Here is a 12,312-nt window from a genome sequence, read left to right on the forward strand (position 1 = left end):
CCCCCCTCCCGCCCTCGGGATGCAGGACGCTGTGCAGTGGGCCCTCCCCGGGCAGGTGCTGAGTGTATCAGCGAGTCCTTCCCAACGCCTGCACTCACGGCCCTGGTCTGGGCTCCCTCTCCGCAGAAGCCCTGTTACACGGAGGTTTCCACACCTCCTCTTAGCGGCTTTCACAGAAATATGGCTACTGCCAGGACAAAGATGCTCCGAGTGGCTACACAAGAAGGAAAGCCAATTATAAAAGGCCAGGGTACAGCTACAGCCTACACAGGTTACACGGGCAAGGCCAACTAGCCTCTTCTCAGTAGGAACTATTCCAGGAGAACGTTCGGGGCTGTTGGACAGCACCGGTGACACTCCTGTGACGTGGGGATCGTGGGAGGCCATGTGCAGAGTGGCACGTGGTCTGTGCTCCAGAGGGGAGGTAGCCTTCACCTCATGCCTGAAGTACAGCGACTCCCAGAGTGTAAAAGGCTTTATTCTCTGAAGACCCTCGGCTGCCTTCACGCCGCTACTCGAGTCTCTTGAGCCTCCCCAGGGCAGAGGTGCGAGCGGCTTACCGAGCTGTCCTGCTGGCGGCGGCTCTCACGGACTTAGCTCTTCTTTATGTGACTCAGCAGCTCGTCCTTCTCCATCCGGTAACCGCTCTTCTTCCACTGGTCCCGCAGCTGCTGCAGCAGCGCCCCGATTTCCTTCCCAGAGGAGATGCCCGCCTTCCTGATGTCGTGGCCGCTGACGGGGAACGAGGGCACGGACCACTGCTGCAGGTCCCGCAGGAGGCCGGGCTGGCCCTGGTACTTCAGCAGCTCCCAGACGCGGGCGGCGGCGTCGGGCTCCCTGGACTGAGGGCCAACATCAGACAGTGCCACACACATTAGAGAGCATGCTAACGGCCCCAGCCTAGAGTTATACGTGCTCATGGGAAATTCTCAGTTAAAATACATGAAGTCCACAAAACACGTTGCGGGTCTCCGTGTTAGCTTTGCCCGGCCGGCGTGGCTCAGTGGTTGACGTCGACCTATGAACCAGGAGGTCACGGTTTGATTCCTGGTCAGGGCACATGCCCGGGTTGTGGGCTTGATCCCCAGTGTAGGGGCGTGCAGGAGGCAGCCGATCCATGATTCTCATCACTGATGCTTCTATCTCTCCCTCTCCCTTCCTCTTGGAAATCAATAAAAATGTATTAAAAAAAAAAGTTAGCTTTACTATTAGGATGGACTGCACTGACCACGACTGGTATGTACTTACATCTATAATGAAGTCCTGATAGGGTTTCAGTGGTTCGGAACTATCCGTTGCTTTAGTTAAGTCGTTCCTGTATTTCACTAGAAACAAACCAAGGTTTTTCTCTTCTTTTGAAATCTTCAACCTCAAATCCAATTTTGTGACATCATCCTGTACTTTGAATAACGAGGCCAAGAGAGTCATTGGCTTTGGTGAAAATCCGTCAACATTTTTACTGACTTTGTCAAATTCTTCCAAACTCGCATTAGCAGGTAAACCTGTCGGGATAGGAGCCTTTTTCACTGTCTGTACAGCGGTGACCTTTAGTGAGCCCCCCCCCCCCCCCCCCACACACACACACACGCTACACCAGCCACTGCTCTGCTAGGCAGAAACGCCTGTGGCCAGGACTCGGTGTTGGTCCAATCGGGTGGCCTCCATCCACTGGGACTAGTGATGGCTGCTGGCCTCACCCCCTCGCCCTGCACACCAGGGCACCTGTAAAGCGTGTTTGTCCATTAACTGGCTGAGCAGGCGGCAGAGATGGCCATCAGGCCCAGGGACACAATCCAATGCAAACTCCTGGGGGGCAATGGTAAGATACGTACACATATAACACCTTAATAAAAAAATGAAGAAAAAAAAAGCAAACTCCTGGCCACTCACTGACGTGTGGCCACAGAGCACCCACTCCTTCAGCCCTGGCGGGGGCCCAACTAGTTGGAGCATCATCCATGCACCAAAAGGACACGAGTTCAATTCCTACTCAGGGCGTGTACGGGAGACAACAGACCAATGTTTCTCTCTCAAAAAATCATAGAAACACATCATCAGTTGACGATTTCATAAAAGAGCATCCACCTGCTCCAACAACTGTCTATTCAAACTATCCCCGTTTCCCCATTCAAGATGCACAGATACACCCACTGTTCTGAGGGTGAAGTATAACAGTTCCTATGCCGGCCACTCTTCTGAGTGCCTTGCATGTGCTAACGCACCGAACCAGCCGCATTAGAAAAAGGCTGTTATTTTCATTCCCAGGTTTAGATTCAGAAACTAACAGGCGAGGAACCCACGTCACAGAGACAACAAGTGGCAAAGGCTCATTCCAACCGGTCTGGCCACAGAGGCCACTGGACCACTAGCCTACGCTGTGTCTGAGTCGCCCCCCACCCGTGACAAACTGTCCTACCCCATCCTCAGAGTTCATTTTGGAATATTCCACTTGTCCTTTGGGGATTCTTCAACTGAACTAAACACATTCCCTACGGAATGCTGAGCCAGGCGTTTCACCTCCGTAAGTGCGGAACGTGTGGCCTGGCCTCACCTATGTAGGGAGCCACGTCGAGGTCGTAGATGAGGTGAACCAAATGATTGACATGATTTCCAACCAGAATTTTTTTCAGCTCCACCCAAATCCTCTCTCCTGAAATCCCGCCCAGGCCTTTGGCGTTTTCTGCAATTGCTTCCAAAGTCTCAGGATCGTGGTCACCAGGTTCGTCGACAATTCTCCCATAAAACCTACAAAACAGAGTTCTCGGAGTGGATCCCCGCTGTCAGCACCCGCCCAGGAAGATCCGTTTCCAACCTCCCGGGACCTTCCCCACCAGCCAATCACAAGCATACAACCGGTACCTTCCCCACCAGCCAATCACAAGCATACAGCCGGGACCTTCCCCACCAGCCAATCACAAGCATACAACCGGGACCTTCCCCACCAGCCAATCACAAGCATACAACCGGGACCTTCCCCACCAGCCAATCACAAGCATACAACTCGGCGGGGCTAGCGGGGGCCTGGAAATCTTATAGTCCGTCCTCTACCTTCTCTTTTTTCTACACGAGAAACCCGAAAGCCAGTAAAATACAAGTAACTTCTTAAAGTTGGCAAGAGCCAGGCGGCCTGCCTCACTCGCTCGCACGTCGCCGAGGGAGTGCGGAGGGGTGTCCAGTGCAGCTCGAGTGAAAAGGGCCTCCTGGTCCAGGCGCCCAAACAAGGCCGGATGCGACCCGAGCAGCCCAGCCCACACGCCGCCTGCCTGCCACATCGGAACGAATGACGTTTCTAATGTGGCGTGCCTGTCCCTAACGCTGGTGTTTCACAGCATCTCAGCACTGACCTCAAACTACACCCGTTCATTCATCCTTGGCTCCGTCTCCCCTGGAGACTCACGTGGGATGTCACTGCTTTGTGCACTGACTACTGTGCCTGTCACATGGTCAGAACTGTATTCTAGTAATAACTATCATTTTAAAAACCCTTACCTGAAATATCTTAAAATTCTAAGGTAATCTTCTTGTATCCTCTTTTTAGCATGTCCAACAAATCTCACTTTCTTATTTTTTAAATCTTCATAACCATTAAAGTAGTCATATAAAGTACCATCAAAGCCTGTTCATTGGGAAAGGGGAGAAAAATGACAAATGAGAACTGGAAAGCAAGGTGGTAGGTCTACAAACGGAGTATTACTCGGCCGTGAAAAAGAAAACCTGCCACCTGGGACGTGGGGGCCCCGAGGGCATCGGGCTAAGGGAGCAAGTCAGACAGAAGCCGGCGGCAGCGCCCTTGCTTCACGCTGGCGAGGGCCTAGGCGCGGGCTGCACAGGGGCCCGGAGCCAGGGTTCCCAAGGCGGGCACGCACGGACCGAGGTGAACACTCGTCCCCACATTACCCAGGAACATCGAGTTGACAGTGAGGTCTCGGCGCTCGGCGTCTCTCTGCCAGTCAGTCGTGAATTCCACCTCCGCGTGTCTTCCGTCCGTGACCACGTCAATCCGCAGTGTGGTGATCTCAAAATTTTCGTTATGCAGCTGTAATTACATGGTTTTTAAAAATTAGGTGTTAGAGTCACTGGATGGGCTGTAAGCAAAGTCGAGTCCTGACATGAGGCAGCTCTTTCTCTTCAGAGTCAGCTGATGCACACGCACCTCGACCCAGAAAGGCACCCACGGTATTCACAGACCGATCCAAAGGATATTTTCCTAAAAGATGAGTCTGATACGAAAATGGCCACCGCGATAAGTAAGTGATGTAACAGAGGGGAGAAGCCCTCTGCTGCTTCTACTTCAAACCAGGCTGCTCTCTGAAACCCTTTCTGACGGATCCAGCGTGCAGAGAGCTGAGTGTCAGTTTATAGAACGTAACCACTGAGCGAAGGGCTGACAGAGGGAGAAATGGGGAGCACAGCACGCAGCTCCTGCACCCCTAACCACCAAGGAGGTTACTGTGAGGCCTCTGTCCACCTTGGCTGGAGGGACCGTCTGCAGCGGCGAGAAGTCGAGTAGCTGTGACAGTGACCGGAGCTGAGCCGTGAGAACTCAGCAGGACCTGCGCACAGACGTGCAGGAGTGAGGAGATGGCTCCAGAGCAGTGAGGAAGGGGTGGACGGGAGAGAGTGCACCTGCCACGGCAGGGGGAGCAGCAGGGAGGGGGAGCAGCAGGGAGTGCACACGGGGGTGGGGGGGTTGGGGAGCAGACACGGCAGGGGGAGCAGCAGGCAGCGCGCACGGGGCAGGGTGAGAGCGCAGGGTCTCACATGCACACGGGCGTCTCCGCACAGGACCTGGGAGCCAAGCGAGCACTACACGTCTGTTCTAGAATTTCTCTCAGCCTCACACACACTCTTCCGGAGAGCCAGCTAGTTCTCGCTCAGAATTCCAGAACTCAGGAGGCTGAGGCACAGGGAAGCGGTAAGAAAGGGTTTGAAATGTGAAGGCTGAGAACTGCCATGAACACAGGACTCCCAGGATGCGTCCCCCCGAGAAGCAGGTAGCCCACAAAAAGCCCCATCTAAGGACAGACACATCTTGGGGTGGCAGACACAGAGGATCATGGGAGTGACCCCCACGAAGAAAACGAGATGAAGTGAAAAGAGTGACCAGGACCCGCACCCCTTTCCTCGTCAGCAGGCTGTTCTAACCGGCGACACTGAGGGCTCCGCAGACGTCCCCCAACGACACGCCGACCGACAGCGACGCAGACGTCCCCCAACGACACGCCGACCGACAGCGACGCAGACGTCCCCCAACGACACGCCGACCGACAGCGACGCAGACGTCCCCCAACGACACGCCGACCGACAGCGACGCGCCCCAGAGACATAAAGCTCTCCAGGTGTTGCAACCCCCAGAGGACACCCAACACCAGGGAGGGCCCAGGACGCCCGGCTTCAGTCCAAGGAAAGACAGAACCCGCGCAGAGGACGGGACGACACTGGAAGCCACTCCACACGCCACCCTGAGGGAAATCACAGCAGGAGGCTTTCCGAAGAAAGATCCTAGAAAGACCATCGGAAACCTGACAAGACGCAAGACTTGCAAAAAGAACAGAAAGACGGGGCGGTCGAGTTACGGCAACCTGGAAAGGAAGGGAAAGGAAGGGAAAGGAAGGCGAATGTACCCCAGAGGAGACAAAAGGTAAACCTGGGCCAGTCCCCGGCCCAGGCCCAGCACCACAGGAGTTTCCGGGGAGGAGACCTTGAACACGGGGTGAAGTTAGGGCTCGGGAGGCCCGCCAGGTGCGCCGTGTGGTCAATGAGACAAACGAAACGCAAGGCCCGTCAGCCTGAGAGTGAAAACACCAGGGAGAGAGAGCAGAGGCTTCCAGGAGGGAGCACCCTCAGGTGCCAGGAGGAGACGCACCCGGGCCGCGGTTTCTCCGGAGGCTGCGGGCAGAGCCGCCCCAGGTCCAAGTCCACAGCTAACAAACCACCAGACCAGGTGAGCGTAAAGCAACCCTCACCCCCAGGGCGCCAGCAAGGAAGAACGCCCAGGGTCCCGGAGACAGGCCGTGGAGGAGGGAGAGGAGGGCGGAGAGGAGGCGGCTCCCGGGGCTGGCGCAGGGGAGCCGGGAGGCGGCGGGCAGGCGGCCCGGACCGTCCAGGTGAGGGCCCGAAACAAGGACTGAAACCTGGTCGCTGGAGTGCACTGAGAGGACCCTGACAGTGTGACAGCCAGGACACATCGGGGCACACACACGGAAAGCGACGTCCAAGAAAATTGCCGTTAACTGCAAGGAACATAGTCACGTGACACCAGAAATGTGGTCACAACACGCCTGTGATGCGGCTGTGCACAGGCCACAGGGGGACACGGGACGCTGACTTAACCCAACAGCAGGGCCACAGGCCACAGGGGGACACGGGACGCCGACTTAACCCAACAGCAAGGATGACGCCGAGAAACGGCCGCGGCTGGTGTGGCACATCCCCCTCCCTCCCTAGCAGGACCTCGAGTCAACAGATCCCACCTGAAAACTGGGAAATCAACACGAAACAAACACAGGGCACGGAAAGGTGTTCTGGGAACCCGCAGCAGAGGTGCCGGAAGGATCCGGGGAGGGAGCGGTGCGGGGAGGGGAGGGGGCGGGGGCGGCTGTCTCTCAGGAGCGCGGTGTAACTGGGAGATGTGTGTAAGCGTGAGGTAGGGCCTGGGCCGCGGTGGCCGTCGGTGTCCCTCACCCTGGCCGTGACGGTCCCGTGCTTCTCCCCCTTGTTGTTGATCATGCGGACGCCGGCGGCCTGGAACAGCCCCTTCATCTGCTCGGGCGTGGCGGTGGTGGCGAAGTCCACGTCTTGCGGCTTCACGCCCGTCAGCAGGTCCCGCACGGCGCCGCCTGCTATCCGCAGCTCGTGGTTTTCTTTGGCAAATAACTCTGATGAGAAAGGTATTTTTATGTCAAGGTGTTTCCCCGAAGGACCCCGGGTACGTGGTTTTCCAGCCTGTGAGAGCCGGCGGGACCCCCCCAGCACCTCCCTCCTGTGGACGTGGGAGGACAGGCCCACAGGAAGGGAGGGTCTCGGTGAACGCCCCCCCAAAGCCACTCCACTGGGGACGCTCTCCTGGTGGTCAATTCCATTATGTTCCTCGGAGCTGCAGGACGAGGCTATCTTTCTGCGTCCTGATCACAAGAGGTACCCGCTCCCCACACGGGAACGGAACTGTGGTGGCCGAGCTTAACAGAAAGGGGCTTCGTGGAGAGTGTGTTTTTAAACAGGCGTCTTCCTCTGAGGCAGGGTATGTGGCGGAGCTGTGATCGATGAAAACCGCAGACACCGTCACGGAGGCCCGCCCCCAGACGTAAGGCTTAGACCCTGCACACGACCGGCTGGACCCAAGGCGGCTCGTCTCACCCAGCATCGCCCCTCGCCTCATTAGCAGCTACACGAGGCACCTGAGCCACCAAGATTGGCAAGGGAAACCCAAAACCCATCTTCTGAGAAGTCTCCTCCCCTGTCCCGAAAATCCTAATATTCCTGCCCCCAATCCCTACGCCGGGGTTAACTGAGCCTCAATAAGGGAAGGAAACCCGCTGGGAGGGGCTGCAGTCTGCGGAGGAGCCCGCTATCTCCCGCTTCACTCAAAAACTCCCCCTCACTTTTAAAGTCTAGGCTGGCTCGAATTTGGATTCTTTCCTGCCCAAGCCAAGAACCACAGTGGCTCAGGGACCGGGGAATGCCCGCATCACCTCCAAATTAAAAACCCCCACAATATCTAAGCAGCTTTTGGCATGCACAAATGGGCATGTTTAAGTTAGTGGCCCGACCCTGTACTGTATGTAAGTACTTGGCACACAGAAAAAAACATGCTTTTTACTGGTCATGTCTTGCCTCTTCTTGTGATTTCACTATCACTGGGAATTACCTTTCTTTCAATGGCTGAAAACAAAAGGCGCAATATGGCCGAAACACGAGAACCGCCTGCTTCTCCGTGCCCACGGCTTCCCTCCGCGGACACAGACTTCCAAAGCCAAAGGCAGCAGCCCCTCACCTGTGAGGCTCTGCAGCCCCTCCGTGAACAGCGACTGGAACTCCGGAGACTGCACCTTCATTGTGAACAGATGTCGCCGCAGGAGGCGCAGTCCCGCCCGGCCACCGCTCAGCCACCAGGGGTGCAGGCACCTCAGCATCTGCGACACAAATTGGGGTGCACGCAAGGACGGAATTTAAAAGTGGCGGGAAATGGGGGGGGGCACGCTGCAATTTTATTTATCGACTGAGACGATCGTCTCCCGTGTGGATGGGAACCTGAAGGCACCAGTGGGAGAGGCAGGTCCCAGGGATCTCCCGGAGCGGGGACCAGGCTCCCGGCGGCCCGCTCACTGTCCCAGGCCCTCGCAGGGGCGGGCCGCGGGGCACAGCGGGTCAGACAAGCAGGGACACCGGGTGTCCCAGGTGCCTGCCAGCCTCGCCCCCCGCCCCGCCTGACATTCTGGCCAGGGGACGTCCTGGGCTTCGTGAGACAGGTGAGTCCCCGGGACGGCCGCCCTCTCCCCACGCCCGCCGGCCCTGATGCCCCTGTCCCCGCACCCCGCTCCGCTCGCCATCAGCACAGCGGCGACGCAGAAACGGGCAGAGACCCGCTCCGCGGGGTGGAAAGCGGGGGTCCGGGCGTTCCCCACCAGGAACGCGCCAGCGCCCTACCCAGCCCACGGCGGGACGGCGCCTCCTGCGCCTCCATCGGAAATCCCGCGGGGCCCGGCCCTAAGGCCGCGCCCCCACACCGGGCGCCGGGCTGAATGGCTCGGCGAGACCCCGGGGGTCCTGCCGCGCGCGGGGCCCGGAGACGGCCGGCAGCTCCGTCGGGTCCGGCCCCAGGGCGGGCGAGCGTCTGGGCACCCGGCCCGCGGGTCCCGGGGACTGGCTCCGCGCGTGAAGGTCCCACCGCCCTCTTCCCGCGACGCGCGCCCCGTCCACTCACCCGGCCCGCCGCGGACTCGGCCCCGCACGCACTTCCGGCCGGCCGCCTCCGTGACGTCACTCTCTCGCGCCGATCGGTGGCCACTGGAGAGTGCCAGAAGAGCGTGGGCGGGGTCCGAGGCAGCGTGTGGGCGGGGCCTGGGCGGGCTCCGCGGCAACGCGGGGGCGGGGCCTGGGCGGGCTCCAGGGCAACGCGGGGGCGGGGCCTGGGCGGGCTCCTGGGCACCCGCGGGACCGGGCCAGCTCTGTGTCTCTCCTCCGCACACCTCTCGCTCGCCCCGCGGTGGCCGGACGCGCCTCTGCACCGCACACCTGTGTGCACAGGTTTCCTCCGTGAGACGTGGCTGCTGACGCTCCCTCTGTTTACTGCTCCGCCAACGCCACCTGGTCGCTTTCGCCTGCTCCCCGACTCGCGCTGCACTCCTGACCATTCCGTACCCCACGCGGGGCACAGGAAGAACAAAACTTTTCACCATCGGAATCGGAGACGCAGAGGGAAGACCCAGGCCGAGTGTCCGAGACGCACTCCCCCTGGCGGGCAGCCCTCCAGCCGGTGCACATTCCCCGGCGTCTCTCCGGTGCCCGCCTGGCCCGGGCAGCCCGGCCTGGCCTGGGCGGCGAGCTTGGCAGCGGTCAGCGAGGAGCTCGCATTGGACGCCGTCCTGTCACTTTTCCGCAGCGGGGGCGGGGCAGAGGGTGGGAAGGAGGGCAGTGCAGCCCCGCTCCTCAGGTGGGAAACGGCCACGCAGTTCTTCCGGGGATTCTACCAGTTAGCTTAACAAACACACAAGTCCTCATCTCAGTGTCTTGCTTTAATGTTTTAAAGTGGAGCTTTTTCAATATAACTTAATGACCTAATTTCTCCAAAAATTTCCTTAAAATATTGGTGTGCCATCATATTTCTGTGGTTTTGCCGGAAACCCATCTTTGTCACTAGCAGAGAGATGTGGACAGGGAATCCGGAAGGCTGGTCAACCTTAATTGCTCTGAAAGGTCGGAGCTAATCACTCATTGTTTAGTTGAGACATTGGAAGCTGAAGCAGCCTCCACCTGTTAGTCTTTGTAAATTCTTGCTGATTGACTATTATTGGAACTTCCTGCCTAAAGGATATGAGTGTATCCCATAACCTTAATAAAAGGGGTAGCAAAGCCAGAGCGAAGAGTAGTTCTCCCCCTAGAGGTGGACTCCCGCCTGGCCCCCCCATTTCCCAAATTAATACTTTCTAGTCTCTTTTCATTTGTGTGCGGCCTTCTCCAGAACCCGAACCCTGAACCATGCGGGACGTGAAAGGGGCTCCCACATGGCTTCCAATGATCAGATATGTCTTGAAGGGTGTTCAGTATCCCGTGTCAAGAAGCACAGGACTAGCTTTCCAAGTTGCACTGATTCAGTGCAACTTCTTTACGCAGTAACGAATGCGTGTATCCTGATATCCCAGACAGACTGACCAGGAAAAGAAAAAAAAAGATATATGAGTGCCGATATTAACAGGACAAAAGAGGACATTATGGACAATTTTACAACCACCAATTGGACATTGTAGATGGAATGGACAAACTCTTTGAAAAATGCAACGTATCAGAACTGAAACAAGATGAAATTTTAAAATCTGAATAGCCCTTTACGATTAAAGAAATTAAAATTTGTTCAACAAAGTTCCCACAAAGATAATTCCAAGCCCAGATGGTTTCAGTGGTCAGATTTATCAACCACTTAAGGAAGAAATAACACCAATCTTGCACAATTTTTGTTCAGAAAATAGAAGAGGGAACACATTTCCTCTCATAACACTGATTACAACCCTAAAATACGTGTTATCAAAAAAAAATGTATAGATCAATATCCACACATAGACACGAATATTTTTAATAAAATATTAGCAAATTCGATTCCTGTCAAGGGCCTTGGTTGCAGGCTCGGTCCCTGGCCCTGGTCTGGGCACCTATGGGAGGCAACCCATTGATGTTTTTCTCTCTCCTCCTCCCTCCCTCCCTTTTACTCATCCTAAAAATCAATGGAAAAATATCCTCTGATGACAAGTAACAAGAAAAAAAAATATATATATATATTAGCAAATTGAGTCCACATTGACGAGTCAGAAATCCTACAGGAAGTATTCTCCGTGCAGACCCCAAGCCCCAAAGGAAATACCATGAACAGAGAGTCCTATTAGGACGGGAAGGTTTTTCTTCTGCCATGGAAACCCCACAGCCATGGGTACCATTCTGAAGTTAGAAGGCCACCCTTTATGAAAAAGGAAAGTCAAGAAAACAAGATAAATCCAGTTCAGAAATATATGGCATTCAGTGTCCACGCCGACTCTTACCACTCAGCAGTGCTGGCTTGAAACCCATTCACTCTGGTTGGCACGCCTCTCGGTGCTGGTTAAAGATCCCCTCCAGAGCAGACAGCTCTCGTCCCTCTTTATAATAAAGTAAACTAGTGGCCCGGTGCATGAAATTTGTGCACTCAGGGGGCAGGGGGTCCCCCATCCTGGCCTGTGCCCTGTCACAGTGCGGGAGCCCCACGATCCATCACCCCAAAGAGGTAGGCCTCCGAGAGCCTCACGTCCCCGGGCCTGGCACCGGGGGCAGAGAATCGAGCCTCATGCAAGTCCCCGCCCACCCGTGCCTGCTGCGCACGCAGCCTCCTGCTGATCGGTCATTATGCGTGAGCGTGTCACGACCATTTGCATATTAGCTCCTCATTATATAGATAAGACCTCTGACTCCAGTGTATGTATGCATCCAGGGGGCCAAAACATGCTCCCCAAAATGTTGGGTCATCTCTTGGTTCATCTACGTTTGGGTTTGTTCATTCCTGCAAACCAGAGAGAGAAGTAATGGTACATGCAGAGCAGTTGTGAATGCAGCACTGCTTCCATCCATCAAGTGTCCTTCAGTGGCTACTGTGTGCACAACGCAGACTTCTAACCGCTGACTTCTGTCTAGAGCAGGGCCAGGCATCGTGTTAACTCCCGGGTCCTCACGGCGCCACTGAGGCATTATTCCCGCGAGGAAACTGAGACGCAGCGAGGCCACCCACGTAGGAAGCCGCACCAGCAGAACTGAAACCCAGACATTCGGACTCAAACCACTGCTGTCGGGAGCTGAGGCTGGAGAAGAGGCAGGCACCCGCTCCTGCAGGGCTGGGTGTGGCATAGGATGACATGTGCATTTTACTAATATTTTTAAAATATATATTTTATTGATTTCAGAGAGGACGGGAGAGAGAGGGAAACATCCATGATGAGAGAGAATCATGGATGGGCTGCCTCCTGCAGGCCCCACACTGGGGATGGAGCCTGCAACCTGGGCAGGTGCCCTGACTGGGAATCCAACCATGACCTCCTGGTTCATAGGTCGAGGCTCAGCCACTGGGCCACACAG

The 12,312-nt window shown here is 56.4% G+C and overlaps 1 protein-coding gene across 2 annotated transcripts; it reads right to left on the reverse strand.

Moving 5' to 3' along the window:
- Positions 1-215: 215 nt before the first annotated feature.
- On the reverse strand, positions 216-8,960 carry TRNT1 (tRNA nucleotidyl transferase 1). 2 transcript variants are annotated; one of them, XM_054729441.1, is made up of 8 exons: positions 8,924-8,960; positions 7,994-8,132; positions 6,685-6,878; positions 3,898-4,036; positions 3,490-3,616; positions 2,552-2,745; positions 1,249-1,502; positions 216-842 (listed from the first exon to the last, which is right to left on the reverse strand). In XM_054729441.1, the coding sequence occupies exons 2-8, from the start codon at positions 8,130-8,132 to the stop codon at positions 594-596; spliced, it is 1,296 nt and encodes a 431-aa protein (XP_054585416.1). In that variant the 5' UTR covers positions 8,924-8,960; the 3' UTR covers positions 216-593. The 2 variants fall into 2 exon arrangements, with proteins under 2 accessions (XP_054585416.1, XP_054585414.1); XM_054729439.1 differs by lacking the exon at positions 8,924-8,960 and adding an exon at positions 8,647-8,908.
- Between the last annotated feature and the right edge of the window lie 3,352 nt (positions 8,961-12,312).

Source organism: Eptesicus fuscus, chromosome 18 (assembly GCF_027574615.1).
Source record: "Eptesicus fuscus isolate TK198812 chromosome 18, DD_ASM_mEF_20220401, whole genome shotgun sequence".
NCBI lineage: Eukaryota > Metazoa > Chordata > Mammalia > Chiroptera > Vespertilionidae > Eptesicus > Eptesicus fuscus.

What these genes read in the sequence shown, in the direction of transcription:
- TRNT1 (XM_054729441.1), bottom strand. Translation starts at nt 8,132, where the DNA reads ATGCTGAGGTGCCTGCACCCCTGGTGGCTGAGCGGTGGCCGGGCGGGA. An exon ending in GGGGCTGCAGAGCCTCACAG is followed by an intron (nt 6,879 to 7,993) that starts GTGAGGGGCTGC and finishes CTTTCTCATCAG; the next exon opens with AGTTATTTGCCAAAGAAAAC. An exon ending in AGAATTTTAAGATATTTCAG is followed by an intron (nt 2,746 to 3,489) that starts GTAAGGGTTTTT and finishes TCTGTTTTGTAG; the next exon opens with GTTTTATGGGAGAATTGTCG.